The sequence below is a fragment of the Vitis vinifera genome, chromosome 5 (genome assembly GCF_030704535.1).
Source record: "Vitis vinifera cultivar Pinot Noir 40024 chromosome 5, ASM3070453v1".
In the NCBI taxonomy this organism is placed as follows: Eukaryota; Viridiplantae; Streptophyta; class Magnoliopsida; order Vitales; family Vitaceae; genus Vitis; species Vitis vinifera.
Genome location: NC_081809.1, coordinates 26196583 through 26212600, shown reverse-complemented (window position 1 = coordinate 26212600; position 16018 = coordinate 26196583). Strand labels below are relative to the sequence as shown.

At 28.1% G+C, this 16018-nt stretch overlaps 1 protein-coding gene across 3 annotated transcripts; it reads left to right on the top strand.

The window, feature by feature from the left end:
* The first annotated feature begins 10743 nt into the window (after nucleotides 1-10743).
* On the top strand, nucleotides 10744-15864 carry LOC100254312 (BTB/POZ and TAZ domain-containing protein 3). 3 transcript variants are annotated; one of them, XM_019220221.2, is made up of 7 exons: nucleotides 10744-10862; nucleotides 11611-11706; nucleotides 12986-13366; nucleotides 13683-13813; nucleotides 14649-14955; nucleotides 15043-15356; nucleotides 15614-15864. In XM_019220221.2, exons 3-7 carry the CDS (start codon nucleotides 13025-13027, stop codon nucleotides 15741-15743), a joined length of 1224 nt encoding a protein of 407 aa, XP_019075766.1. In that variant the 5' UTR covers nucleotides 10744-10862; nucleotides 11611-11706; nucleotides 12986-13024; the 3' UTR covers nucleotides 15744-15864. The 3 variants fall into 3 exon arrangements, with proteins under 3 accessions (XP_019075766.1, XP_010650726.1, XP_010650727.1); XM_010652424.3 differs by having other exon boundaries at nucleotides 12981-13366; XM_010652425.3 differs by having other exon boundaries at nucleotides 10774-11011; nucleotides 12981-13366.
* Nucleotides 15865-16018: the final 154 nt, after the last annotated feature.

Below are 16018 nucleotides of genomic sequence, written 5' to 3'. Positions count from 1 at the left end.
TATTTTATTAAAATGTAAATAATAAATCTAACCTACCGTAGTTTTTAATATTAAACTAATGAGTTTGTCATTTGTCTTTAATTGTTAAACTATTTTGTTCAAGCTTGAGTTTACTAATAATTATTTATGTTAAAGTATTAACTAAGAAATTTATTTTTTTAACATCTTATTTCATGATCTTTTATTTTATACACTTTAACGCTTTGTTTGTTTTCTGAAAATTTTGAGGGAAAATGGAAGAGAAAGAAAATAAAGAGGAAAAGTAAAAGAAAATGAAAAATAAAGTTAAAATCAATAAATTATTTATATACATTTTCAAATGTATTTTACTTATTTTTTCTTTTTTAAGTAAAGATTAAATAATTTTAAAAAAATATAAATTTTTAATTAATTTTAATTATATTTTATTTTTTTAATATTTTTTATATTGAAACTAAACGTAAGAAAATTATTTTCTTTAATATATTTTTTTCGTTAATACTTTTCGGAACCAAACGTCACCTAAATAATTGTTTTGTTGAACCTAATCCCATGATAACTTATGGGAACTTGAAAATTTAGTGCAAGTTAAACATGTTGATGACAAGTTTAGCATGAATTAACACTCATTCAACCCATCCACTGTAATGACTCACTCCCTCCATTGTAAATACTGTTCATTTTGGGCTCAATGGAAACCCTCATAATGGGAGCTACAAGGCCAAACAATCAAACAAATTCTCACATGAAGGTTGAAGATCGGTTTTCATATCACTATTTATAATTATTCGTTCTCTCTCATGTAAATATTATCTATTTTCATGGTTTTATAACACCCTCACTCCTTCCCGTATAAATATTATTTGTTTTCATAGTTCTATAACATTTGATATGGGATATCACAATATTTGTAAAGATTGGATCTTCAAGACTTTAAGACATCTCTACTTAATTAAATGAACCCATAAATATATAATGCTAAAAATTGTTTTCTATATAGGATATCATAATTATACTCAAGGCAAATATGAAATCTTTGTCATGTCTAATTATGAGACCAAATAGATAAACATCCTTTATAGGATCAAACAAACTATCAGAAAATTACGTCATTTAAGATTGTAAGATTAAATAAATAAATATTTTTTATGATGTTAAACAAAACTCCACCTCAAATCAAAAACCAACTTTAATATCATTCATAACGACTCGTCTCCTTCTATATAAATATTATCTTATTGTAAGTTCATTATCATATAACGATTCGTCTCCTTCTATATAGATATTATTATCCTGTCGTAAGCCTATTTTCCTATACTCATTATGTTATGAACAATTCTTGAAAAAACTAAAGTATAGAATAATGTGAAAATTAAAAATAATAATAATAATAACAAGTAATAAAATCTCAAATAGAAAGCAATGGGACGGAGTATACACGTGACGATCTTTGATTGATAATATTTTTTTCAGTATAACACCAAAATGGAAGAGAGACCATTCGAATACTACACCCAAGCCGCAACAAAAATATTATTAATTTGTTTTCCAATTTTATCCTTTCGATCGCGTTCAAAATAGTGACTAACAAGAACCGTCACCTTCATCATCCCATACGTTATCCTACAATTTCTCATAAATATGCGAGCCAATCTCAACCCAGTCACACGTCATAGGCTCAAACTGGTCCCACATCGGAATCTCATGAAAATCTCGCTTTCCGACAACCGCCCTTCCCAGTTAGCTACCTCTGTTTTTTTGGCCTCCTAGTGGCCGCCCCACTTTCTTTTTTCTCTTCTCGGCCCATCACTTGTCCACGTGTCATCATCTCATTGTTCGGTTGAGGTATGCTCCACGAGTTGGTCATATTGGGAGTACACAGGTGGTCCCCAACCCCTGCGCCGTCCAAGACCCACTCATCACACGACACCACCGCTCTTTTCCTCTCCTCCATTTTATCGTCTCTTGATAAATTGAAAATAACTTTTAAATAAAAAATATTTTTTTTAAATGCTTCGTCTACACACTATGATATATCACATAATTATTTATAAATTATAAATACGTTTTCTTAGATACTTGTGTTAGAAGCAATTTTACAAAGATATCATATAATTAACAATAATTTTTTTGGAAATTATTTTTTTATAATACCCTTTTTGTTATTAATTTCATATAATATAATTTTGAACAAATTAAAGGCCAAAAAAAAAATAGAATTATTAATTTGTAATAAATTTAAGATATCTATTCATTTTTTTTAATTTATTGCCATTAATTTGGTCAAGTTACTTGAAAATGTTATTAAATTTTTTATAATTCATTCAATTAATTATAAACCATTGAAATTTTTTGTTGGTAGTTAATTAAGATTTTTTTCCTTTTTTTTAGGATTTTTCATAATTTGACTAAACCAGAAATTTCCTAGAAGGTTCACCCTACATTTTTAACACTTGTCTCCATGACCCCATAATGCAAACATTGACTTTATTAAATTCATTCTAAATGGTCAATAAGAATTCAACAAAGTCATCATCCACCTCATTAAATAATTGGATTTATTGGATTAAATTATTAATAATTTAAATATTTAATTTATAAGAGAAAAAGTTCCCATGGACCCACATTGGATTCTTCAATGCATAGTCCTCATGATATTATCATTTAATTAACTTGAATTTATTATATAATATTTAGATTCAAAGACTTTCAGCTGAGAGACAAAAGCTATGACTCATCTCTTATCCCATTTTATGGCCATACATTAATTTTTTTTTTTTAACTTACCATTAATTTTACATCAAGAATAGAGTTTTTTTCACACTCCTCTTTGATAACATAATTACTAAAATGACCTTGTCGTATTTTTTTTATTTTTTATTGAAAGCTTCCACTTGTTTGTCGTTTTTTTAGATTTGATTGTACAATGTATAGAGAGAAAGGAAGATTGAGGTTGCGTGAGGTCTTGCACCATCCCTCTCTACCTCAAATGGGTAATGATTTTGTCATGCCTATGTATTAACAATGATACCATGGTCCTCCAAATGGGCTTCCTTGTTTATATCAATAATTTTTGCTTTAGTTTCACCTAATCTGTCATTGTCTTCTTTCTTATTCTATATCTAGGTTTTAATGTCTCTTTATATCTAAGAGCTCGAAATTTGTTTAGTTCAAACCTATGAGAATTTTCCTTTCCTTTATTTCCTACCACTTTTTTGTTCTTAATTTCTTATCATCGGCTTCGGCTCGCACATTTAGTTTTTTTTTTTTCTTGTCATTTTTCTTTAGAAATTTAATATAACTTTCATCATATGATGATTACTAGTTATTTTTGTATGCTCTCAATTCACATTTTTAATCATTGCTTCTCTCTCTTTAAAAGCTTCCACAAAGATAAGTTGAAAACCTTAGTTCTCTTGATTTTCATTCACTTTTCTTATATATTTAATTTGTTTTATTAACGCTCGTTATAAGTTCTTAAAAACCTTTTTTTATTGTTATTTTATAAACAAAAGGTTTTTTTCCAAATATTTTGTTCTCTTTTTCAAGATTTTCTTTTCTTATTGTTTTCATGAGTTTTCTCGACAATTAAATAGCTACTCTTGTATACTTTTTCCTTGATTTCTCTATCTTTTTTAGATTTAATTACTTTCTTGAATATCTTCGGAAAACAAACATGCTCATATTTATTTACTTAAGATTTACCTTTTACTCAGCTTTCCTCTTTGCCTCTTGTGTCATAATTTGCATTAGTTTCTGAAGTTCGATACCAAATAAGGCGAAAACACAACTCAAGAAAATTCCACTACACTTAGCACTTGGACCCAAATAGACTACTCTCTACAAATTTTGAATTCATTTTCTTTCTATCAACACCAATATGGAGAAAATATGACATGACATTCGCATTGATGATTAACTTCTATTCTAATTCAAACTCTTTCTCATACTCTAATTCAAATTAATAATAGTCTTCTAATTTAATTCAAACTCAATATCTTCCTCTAGTCCAAATTAATAATAATTATATTCTATTTTAAGTTAACTAATAATAGATAAATATTAATATTTAAATTAAGGATAAACTTTAACTTTTACTAGCATGCCCCCTTAAAATAGAACTCCTATTAGAGATTTCAATCAATTGCAATGTATTCAACTTCCCCCTCCCTTAGGGTCTAGGTGCTAATTGAATTTGACTTGGAGGCTAAGAGGTTTCCAAAATCTTTGAGGAGCTAATGGAAAAAAAGTTTGTTGAAGGAAGAGTAAGATTAAGAACCTTATTCGATATCAAACTAGATAATATTTCAAAACTTAATGTAACAAATGGCATAAAAGGCAAAATCGAAAGCAGAGTAAAAGACAAATCTCAAGCATAAGAATATAAACAATTTTTTTTTCCCTAAAATATGCCAGAAACCAATTAAATCTAAAGAAGACAAAGTAATCAAGGAGAAAACTAAGTAAAAATAAAAAAAGTAAATTCAATTTATCTTTTAGATGTGGCTACCAACGGTTAAATCAATTTTATTTATATTAGTTTCTAAGAAATTAAAAGCTCTATTTTAAATTTAATAAAAATTATTTTATTTATTTAAAAAATCTTATAATTATTTGTGTTCATAAAATTTTTATTTTTATTTATATAAAAAAATATATTTAATAAAAAATTTATAATACTTATGTCATCCATCAATAATTATGATTTTAGTCGACTTTATCTTAACTTGCAAAAAAAACAGCCTAAACCGGACTTGAGAGAATAACCCCATGTTGATCTATAAATAAAAGGGGAATCTTTTCTAAGTCAAAAGAGGTATAATTTTTGCTTTTGGAGAAGCCACCAAACGTTTGACGCATGAAAGTTTAGTGGTCTCTCAAACTTGTGGCTTGTGCACCACTAATCTTTTGGTGACTTTTCTAGGTGCTCCATTAGTGCTTGTTTGAAAGAAATGTTTGGAGAGAAAAAAAAAAGTGAAAGACACCTTTTCCAAAACAATTTTAAAAAAATAGTATTTTAAAAAAATTATTAAAAATACTTGTCAATTATTTTTTTTAAATGAAATTTTATTTTAGAATTGAAATATAAAAAATAATTTTTTCAACTTATTCGATGTACAAAAGTTTTCATATTATTCTTATATTTTTAATTATTGTTTAGAACACCCTAAAAAAATTAAAATCAAGACTAGTTTAAGTTAAAAAGAAGAAATCCATGTTAAAGTAGTGGAAAATTTTAAATATTTTGCCTTTAGTTTCTCTAAAGTTAGGCAATAAAGTAATTTGATTCTTTCTAAAAATAAAATAAACAAGAGAAAAGGTGGTGTTTATTTTTTTTATTTAATTCTAAATAGAACTTAAAACTAAATAGTATTTAATAATATTAAGTATTAGGTTGTTTGTTTCTTTAATAGTTTATTTTTATTAAATATTAAAAAATAAAGAAAAAATCAACATGTTATTTTTGTTTTTTCTATTCATTCAAAACCTTATAATAAGTTACGGAAAAAAATGGAAAAACAAACAATTTAAAATCCGTAAGCAAATTATTTTCAACAAAAAGTTAAAAAAATGAATATCTTTTAAGTAAGAGTTGTTTTTTCTATGGGGTTTTTAAAACTATTTTCAACAATATTATTTTTCAAAATCTCAATTTCTATCCCTTCATTTTTTTTTCACGTTATAATAAAGGGTAAAGTTCATATCAAATATTTGGATTATGTTTGGTTTCAAGAAAATTTTAAAGAAAAAAATGATAATTTTTTAATCTTATATATCGATTGTACTATGAAAAATATTAAAGAAAATAAAATATAATTAAAAGTAGTAAAAATATACATTTTTTAATCTTCGTATAATAAATTAAAATAAATTTAAAGTAACATATATAAATAATTTATTGATTTTAAATATATTTTTTATTTTCTTTTACTTTTTCTTTTCTACTCATTTTCCTCTTTATTTATTTATTTTTTCTCTTAGTAACCAAACATAGACCTGAGTCACTTTCTTTCTTCACGTAGCTTGAAAGGGGTTACACATTGCTATCAAATAATTCGTCAAAACTATGATTAAGAGTAAAACTATAATCATGGACTATGTACACTCAAACAACTCCTTGAATTGGAATGTGTGTTATTTCCTCGTGAAGCTATCACTATTATTTTTTAATTGAATGCTTAAATATTTTGCTTCATATATATTGCCTAATATTTTTTTTAGTGTGTTTGGTAATGGTTTTAAGAAGGTTTTTAGTATTTCTAATATATAAATTTTTTTTATATTTTAAATATTAGAAATGTTATAAAACGCTTCTTAGAATCACTATCAGACGGACTCTTCATCAATTATGATTTTTTTTTTGTTATGAAAAACGTCTAGGTCATAATTAAAACCTGTTTGATAGTAGTTCTAGAAAACATTTCTAATATTTTTAATGCTTGAAAATTTTTATCATTAAAGTGTTAAAAAAGTTAAAAACATTTATTAGAATCGCTACCAAACACACTCTTAATTTCTAAAAAATAATTAAAAAAAAAAAAGAGAAATGATTTTCTTATGTTCTAATATCATGAAAAAACACTAATTTTATATTTGGTTCTTGAAAAATGTAAAAAAAAATATATTTAAAATTAATAAATTATTATTACTTCCTTCTTCAAACTTGTTTAGCTTATTGTTCTCATTTGTATAAAAATTAAATAATTTAAAAATACAAAGGTTTCTAACTAATTTTAATTATATTTATTTTCTTTCTTAACTTTTAAGGTAAACCAAATAAAATAAAATAAGTTTTCTTCGTATATATTTTTTTATTTAATACTTCACTGAAACCAAGCATGGCATAAAAAGGGAGAAAATGCTTTGGTTCTTGAAAATTTGAAGAAACCAAAAAAAAAAAATTAACTCTATGTTTGGTTCTTGGAAAAGTTGAGGGAAAATGTGAAAGAAAAAATAAATAAATAAATAAAAGTGAAGAATTTTTTTTTTAAATTTAATAAATTATTTTTATATGTTTCTTCAAACTCATTTTACTTGTTTATTTCTATTATAACAAGATTAAATAATTTAAAAATATATAAATTTTAAATTAATTTTAATTATATTTGATTTTCTTTTATATTTTTTAGAAATCAAATACGAGAAAATCATTTTTTTAAAATTTTTTTTTCCTTTTATGATATTTTTTGAGAACCAAACATGACCTAAAAAAAGTCAAAGTTAATAAATTATTTTTACTTACTTCTTCAATCCCATTTCATGTATTTTTATTCTTCTATCTAAAAATGTATAAATTTTTAACTAATTTAAAATATATTGTATTTTCTTATATATTTTGTATTATAAACCAACTTTGGGAAAATTATTTTCCTTAACAATTTTTTTCTTCCTTAATCTAGACATATAGCATAAGGTAAAAAGGAGAGAAAATGCCAACCCTTTGTTTAGTTGTTATAAAACTTGAAGGAAAATAGTAGAAAAAAATACAAAGTAAAAATATAAGAAAAAAATGAAAAATACATTTAAAGTTAATAAATTATTTTTACACACTTTGTCATGCCCCAAGACCCACTCCAAGGGCGTGACGGTCATTTCACACCTCAAACCCGAAGGCTTAAAGTATAATCTGACCCAAACAATTATATTGTAACTAGATGTTACCAATTACCAAATACCTATTAAGAGTAGCGGAACAAAATCTAAAATCCTTAAAATTCAATTTCCAAACTAAAACATCTACTATCCAAAATCCATTGTCCGAATATTTGCAAACTTAAACAATTCAAGTACTAGAACAAATTTCAAAATCTCCAAAACTCAACTTTGATCTAACATAAAATTTGAAAGATCAACATCCAAATAACTTCCAAATACCAAAGGATCCAAATAAACATAACTAACAGTTAAACAAAATCCAACATAAAATCCTAAGTCAAATCCTAATGATGACCATTCCTCAGCCTAGCCATCACTCCTCACCTGAACTAAGAGTACCTGAAAAATTTTCAACAATTGGGAATGAGCTCACAGCCCAATAAAGAATATTAATGCAATTCATGGATCAAATATTTTCATTTCAAATAGGAGATATCATTTTTTTTTCTCATCAAATATCAAAGTTTTAAAAATACCAATACATTCAAATTTCAACCAACCATTTTCATATCAAATTCAAATACTTTCACATAAAATTCAATCAAATCCATTTAAGTTTCATTACTCTGGTTATCAAATATCAAATGTCCAGTTAGGTGGGACTTTTCAAATGGGTGGCTAGCCTCAAATTATTCCTAGTGGACGGAACCAAACACTACTAGTACTAGTAACCTCTAACCAAACCCCTGAGGTTGGGGTCCAAATCAATTACATTCCCACCATGAAATGTAAAGGTCGACTATTATATCCCGTTGACAGGGCCAAATAGTCAACTATTATATCCCGTTGACAAGGGCCAAATAAACCAGAGTGATGTTTTTGTTCAAATATTCAAATTTACACAACATAATATTTCCATATTTTGTGTCATAAATAAAACAAAATATTCCAACATAATATTTAGTGCAAAACAGTTTGATCCATGCATGGTAACAAAATATCATTTTCTTTTCCACAATTCAAAATAACATATAAAATAATTTAATTTTATAAATATTGCATTAACTTCCCTTACCTTAAAAGAAGTCCTCAAAAACTTTGGAGAAAAATAATCCTGAAAATCTACTCTTCACCTAACAAATATAAGAGAAATAATCATTACTATTTATCTAAAATTACAGGTTTGTCAATCCTAAATTAATTTAATATCATTATTAAGAATTTCCTAAATTACCCTTTAAAAAGAAAACTTGGGCGTTACACACTTTTTAATATTCATTTAACTTATTTTTCTTCTTTTATACAAAGATTAAATAATTTTAAAATATATAAGTTTCTTACTAATTTTAATTTTTTTTCATGGTAAACTAAATAAGAAAAAAAATAATTTTATAATTTTTTTTAATGTTTAGGTGTCATGAAAACATATTTAAAAAATATTAAGAAAAAATAGAAAGATATTAAAATATTTTCTTCCTCGTCTTCCCTGCACAAAAGTAAGAAAAGAAAAGAAAAAAAATTTCTTCTCAATTATTTAATTTTCTTCCTTTCAATTTTTTCATAAACCAAACAAGAGAAAAAATTTGTAAACTTTATATTTTTCTCTTCTTTTTCCCCCAAAATTTTTAAAAAGAAAATATAACGGTAAAGATTAATTGGTAAATGTTAAGATATGTTCGACTTGATTAATTGATTGTTATTATGTAAGTAAAAAAATAATAATTTTTGTATGATTTTGAAACGGTTTTGGTTTTCTACCTTAAAAATAAAAAATTGTTTGTAAAAATTCTTAACACTGTTTTATTAGTGTTTTCCATAAACAATTTTTAAAAATAAAGTGGAATAAATAACAATTTTTAGATAACAAGTAAGGGTTTTTTTTACCAATTTTTAAAAATTAAAGAAAAACATAGCCAATGATTTGACTACCATTCTTGCCAATTAATATTAAAAATAAGAAGTTATTTCAAATAAATGATCATAATAATCATATTTAAATTAATTTTGAATCTTTTCATAATATTATTAATCAATAAAAAATTATTAAAATATTTAATTTAAAAAACAATAATTAAGTGCTAATATTATTTCCGGAAATGCACAAAATATAATTTATTTTGAAAAAAAAAATTCATACCTTTTGGATTGAGCCATTAAATATAGCAGATTCTTTCATATATGATATTAGTCAACTCTTCGAAGCAGTGTTTAGAGTACGACATTAAATATAGCACAAAAATGTGGCATTTAATTATAGATACGAAAATTTCTAGTACTAAATTTTCCAAATTAATTGTTGGATATTATTTTTATTAGTATATATTTTTCTTTTTTTATACTTAAAAAATAGATTAGAATGAAAATTAAATATTTAAATCTGTTAAAATAAATAAATAAACCCATTACCAAATAATATAAAAAAAAAATGAATCTTTTCATATATCTGTTTTTTCCCTATATTTTTAAGGCTTGGAAAAGCTTTTAAAAATCAAACACAATTTTCAGATATATTTGCTCGTATTTCAAATGTGTTCAAGAAATAATTTTTTATTTAATTATATTTTTTAAAAAGTCATTAAAAACCTAATTTTAAAAACTTAACCACTCATTATTTTTTTTGACATCATTTAGATAAAAAAAAATATTCTCGTTATTTTTTAAAAAAGAAAATAGTTTTTTTTTTAAAAAAAAAAAATTTACATGTAAATGCTTGAAATAATAAATAACATTTATGTAAAATAAATAAATTATTTTTCAAATAAAAGAATGGGAAGGGTTGGATTTATAAATTCAGAATTATTTCATCATTTTTAATCGAGTAATTCTTTTTAAATTATCAAAATTATTTTTATTTTTTATAAAATATTTTCAAAATATAATTCAAACACAAAATACCACAACAATAATTTTTTGTATAAGTTAAAGCTAAAATTGAATTATGATTTCAAATGGAAAAATTAAACAAATTTTCATAAAAATAAAATAATTTTATTCTCATTTTTGTATAAGGCTTTTTAAAATTAGAAGCAATTTTATGGATAATTAATCCATAAAAAAGTTTAATCCAAACATGCCCTGGGATGAGTTGCGGTCATTTCAATTTATCGCGATACAATAAACAAGAGATGAGACGTTGAGTTTGGGAGTTCAGAGTCTCTATAAATTTCAGAGTCGCGCTTTACTTCTCTCTCTTATTTCTCCTCCCTCTAGAAAGTGCTTGTACGGATATCACCTGAATTTATACCATTCTGATGATCTTGTTGTGCGAATCAACGGCTCTGGTCGAGGTAACTCTAGTCGTCTCATCTCTCTCTCTCTCTCCTGCTTTTACAGTGTTCGATTCGGTTCGGCGATCCATGCGAGCTCCGCTTCTGTTTTGCTTCCGTTTGTTTCGGTGGAAAGTGAAAAATTTTCCCGGGAAAAAGGCTATATATAGGTTTTTCTACTTAGACTCTGTAAATTATGGACTTTTTTTTTCTTTCTGGAAAACGCTTTTCGTGAGTCTAGGATGTCTGCGTTAATGCGATTTCAGTGTTAGTTTTGAAGGTGATTGATCGGAGTTTGATTTTGTTTGGCCGTGAAAAATGTTTTCTCGGAAAAGATGTTATTCAACTTTGCGTCTGAAATTTGTGGTCTTTTTTCTTTTATTGGAAAACGTTTTTCGTGAGTTTAGGATGTTTACTTCAATGTGATTTCAGTGTTGAGTTTTGACGGTGATTGGTAGGAATTTATTTTGTTTTGCCTCCGTTTGGTTCAGAGGAAAACGAATAAAAAAAATTAAAAAAAAAAAATATTGGGATTTTTTTCCCACTTTGCGTCTGAAACTTTCTTTCTCTCTCTCTCTCTCTTTTTTTTTTTTTTTGGTAGAAAAGGTTTTTCATGAGTTGATGTTCAATTCAATCTGATTCAATGTTGATCAGAGTTCTTTTTTTTGTTTTTTAGGATTTTATTGGAGTAGTGATTTCTTTGAAATTACTGGCCTAAACCGTGTGATATTTTATTTATGTTTTATTTAATTAAACTTTTTTGTTTCAGGTTGTTTAGCTCGGTTGGTGTATATCTGCCTTTGCAATCTGTGGAAGATCGGGCAAATCTCGAATTTTTTGGGGAGATTTGCAGCTTCATTCAAAGGTATCTATATTTCCTTTGTGTATATGTTGCGTATTAGTCATTTGCTTTTCGAAAAAGTGTAGTAAAAGAGAAAAGAAAACTTGGAATGATATATCGAATTCAATTTCGGACACTCTTTAGATTTGGTTATTTTCCTATGTTTTCTCAGCAACCAAACAGAATTGTAATCAGTTTTGGGTAATACCTGCAAAATGCATTGGTATTTGCATGGATCCGAATATGTTTGTTAGTTTGTTTTTTATTTTTATTTTTAATAAATGGGGAAAAAAATCTGTTTATTTTTTATATTTAATTAACTACTGTGCTCTTTTCCAGTAATGTGAATATGGGATGGCATCAGTATTTGCCATCTTATATGAAAAGCTTGCTATTCTTTCTATTTTCTTTTTCATTTTTTACTGAAAAGTTGGAGTATTTGGAAAGTACCGTCAGGCTTTCATTGTGCTTCAGTGCTTTGAACATATTTAAAAAAGTTGATCCTTTGTTTGTTTAATGGAGATGGCACATTTAAGAATGGGTTTAGTCTAGATTCTGTCCTTTTATTCACTTTTGGCCTATGATCTGTTTGTTATGCTATTTCTTAATTGTAATTTAAAGACCAGGTCTTTTTTAATATCAAACTGAATCTAGTAAAGAAAAATTCTGTAATGTAAACACATGGTATATCCATCCATTGACATATAAAGTTATGTGCACGGCCGCGTGATCTATCAATCCATTTGTTATCTTTGTGGATCTCTTTTATGATATGACGGGTCTAGGGCCTCTTGCATATTCCTTGTAGAATGTTTGAGGTTGTGAAAATTGATTCCATTGGACATGGAAGAAATTTTATACCCGTAAGAATCCATTTAGTTCTTTTAAGGAAACAAGTGGGGAAGACGTGATTAAAAAGGAGTAAATGACTTCCTTTATGAAATACTTGTAGAACTTCTGTTTCTGATTCCGTCATATCTTCCAAGAACCAAACAGAAAGAAAAGTAAGGAATTTTTCCTCTGACCCAACATGAGTGGCTAGGTCTATGGGTTATTGAGAAGGATTATTCTTCAGATTCTTTTCCTGTTTGAAAACATTAAGTTTTCTTGTCTGATTCTCTGTTATTTGTCCAAAGTACCTTGGGAAAGGAGGTTTTAGTTTTTGATGCAACCATGAGATACCTGTATCAGATTATCTATATATCTAGTTTCTGGCACATGCACAGCAGATTACTAATGCCCAATATTTTCTTTATATTGATTATTAACTTTTAACTTTCTTTTTCTTTTCTGTGCAGTTCAGCAATAATTTATTTCAAATTGACATCAATAGCTACAGTTGATGGCTTCACCAGATCTTGTTTCTTCCTTACCATGCTCAACTGGTGAATCCTTCAGTGGATCATTCAATATAGCCATAGAAGAAACAAGTCCAGCCAATTTTTTACCAGTGCTGGAAGTTTCCAACTCGTCTGTGTGCAATAACAGTAACATCCCCAAACCACCTCCACTCCCTGGTAAAACCTATACGAAAACAAGTTATCCCAAAAGGCTTGCGAACTGTAGTTCTGTCCCAAGAGAAACAAAAGATACATGGGACAAGCTCTTTAAGGACGGATATGGAGCAGATATTCATATTATCACAGAAGATGGCCCTATTATTCCAGCTCATTCTTGTGTTCTGGTGGGTAAATCAAAGTTTCGGTTATAAGCTTTTTGTCTAATTTGAGTTGACTATGTTGATTATAGGATGCAGCTTCTATATTGTTTTAAATCTTCGTTTTAAACTACCTGGTAGGACAAACTAAATGGTTGCATGCTTTTACAGGTTTATGTATTAAAACAAATTTTTAAACAAAGACTGATGAAATCATAACATGACAACATGAAAATCCCATTGCTTTTTAACAAATCTATTTGGAATTGTTGTCTTTGAAGTTAAACAACAATGAAATTTGTGGTTCTGAAAAGATTATCAGCTATAACTTTCATTTATGTAGGGTGTAGCATCACCAGTACTGGGGAATTTTCTACAGCTATCAAAAGTTAAGAAGGGAATAAGATACATTAAGATTCCTGGGGTACCTTGTGAAGCTGCATATGCTTTTATTCGGTTCCTTTACTCATCCAGGTATGTTGGAAGTCTCTTTTTCCATATATTCAACCCTCTTAAATTGCTTAGTGAGGTGAGTATGGCCCAGTGGCAAATTAGATCATTACTTTGATTGTTTTGAAGCACATATATGATTTAATGATGGCAATAAACTTCAAGGTAATCCCATCCAGACACAGTACATACAGATTGTTCTTTCAATCAGCTAGATCTTGGAAACCTTGGGGAAAAACTGTTAAAAGAGTGTTGGAGGCTTCACATGCAACATGCCATTTTTATATTGATATGACCCTTTAGAGTTAGATAATACTAGAAATACTTGTAAGCTTAGGACCAGTTTGGGAATGTTTTCAAAAATAGTTCTTAATTGTTTTTTGGAATAAAATTCTGTTTGGGAAATCAAACATGAAAAACAGTTTTTTCATCTGTTTCTCCATGAAGGCATTACATATTTATGAACAGTGCAAAAGTTTTCAAAAAATTCTTCATATTTTTAATTGTTGGTTAGAACACTCTACAAAAAAACAACTAAAAACACTTAAAATTTGTTCTAAAAAACAAACATATTTTTAGAATAAGTTGTCACAAAATCAAAAGTTCGCTGAACGTGTTTTCTGAGTTGGAAATTTTTTTTCAAGAACAATTTCCGAGGAGGTCTTAACCTTAACATAAACAGGGTCAAACTCTATCCTGTTATAAGAAAACCATATCCTGCTGAAAAGAGGATTGATTTTATCTTCCTGTACTGATGTAGCCTTGTGTGTCATTGTTCCCAGGTTCCTAGTCAGTTTTCTGTTTATCCATCCTAGTATTAGAGTCCTAAAATTTGTATCCTTTTGATGCTGTGATGCAGCTTTGAAGAGGAAGAAATGAAGAAATTTGTTCTCCACTTGTTGGTTTTATCACACTCCTATTCAGTTCCATCTCTGAAAAGGCTTTGTGCACACCATCTGGAGCAAGGATGGATGACACCTGAAAACCTCATAGATGTGCTTCAGTTAGCTAGGAAGTGTGATGCACCCCGTCTTTCCCTCATCTGCACCCGCATGATTGTGAAGGATTTCAAAACTATATCTTCAACCCAAGGATGGAAAGTAATGAAGCGTGTAGATCCTGCACTTGAACAAGAGCTGCTGGAGGCAGTTGTTGAAGCTGATTCCGTAAGGCGGTTCCTCTTCTTTATTTGGAATTGGTTCAAAATTTTGAAACTGGGGTCTTAGTATGATAATATCAGCTCTTCATTTCAGAGGAAAGAGGAGAGATTGAAGAAGATAGAAGAGAAAAAGGTGTACTTGCAACTGCACGAGGCCATGGAGGCCCTCCTTCACATATGCAGAGACGGATGCAGGACGATTGGGCCTCGTGACAAGGTACTGAAAGGAAGCCAGGTTGCTTGTGGCTTCCCAGCCTGCAAAGGGCTTGAGACTTTAGTCCGCCATTTCTCCAGCTGCAAGACCCGAGTCCCCGGCGGATGTGTTCACTGCAAGCGCATGTGGCAGCTTCTTGAACTGCACTCCCGGATGTGCAGTGAACCTGATTGTTGCAAGGTCCCTCTCTGTAGGTAAGCTACAGATTAGCGCCATCATATTGAATTCCGATTATTTACACATTCTTATCCTCTTCCCAAAAAAATTTTAACATATTTTTTATTTTATTTTATTTTTAACTATGTTACAATGAATATAATGTATAAATAAATAAATGTTATAAACTTTTATTGTTCATTTTTATAAAAAGTAATTTTTAACATTATGAGTATCCAAAAAAAAAAATGTCTCATTACCATCCTAACATTATAAACTGTGTCTCAAATTGTAGGCATTTCAAGGAAAAGATGCAGCAACAGAGTAAGAAAGACGAGACAAAATGGAAACTATTGGTTAGCAAAGTGATAGCAGTGAAGAATTCACTGGGGCCATTCCCAGCTCGCAGCTCAGGTTTACTATGACACCCTCAATTCACTTCATTACGTTCATAACAATCTGCCTGTATCGCTGCACCGGCTCCTATTAGAAAATGGATATTGTAACAAAAATAAAGAATCAAATAAAGACCTTTTTCTTTGGATAGAGGCAGCTGAATAGTGGCAACTTTGAGCTGTTGGGCTCCTTACTAACATGCTCACCGTTGGTGCCCAAAAACTGAAAACTCAGTTTTGGAAGCTTCTTTTTTTATATACTGGTTTTTCGCACCGTGTGTCTTATTCTAGGAGGGGCTTTGTCT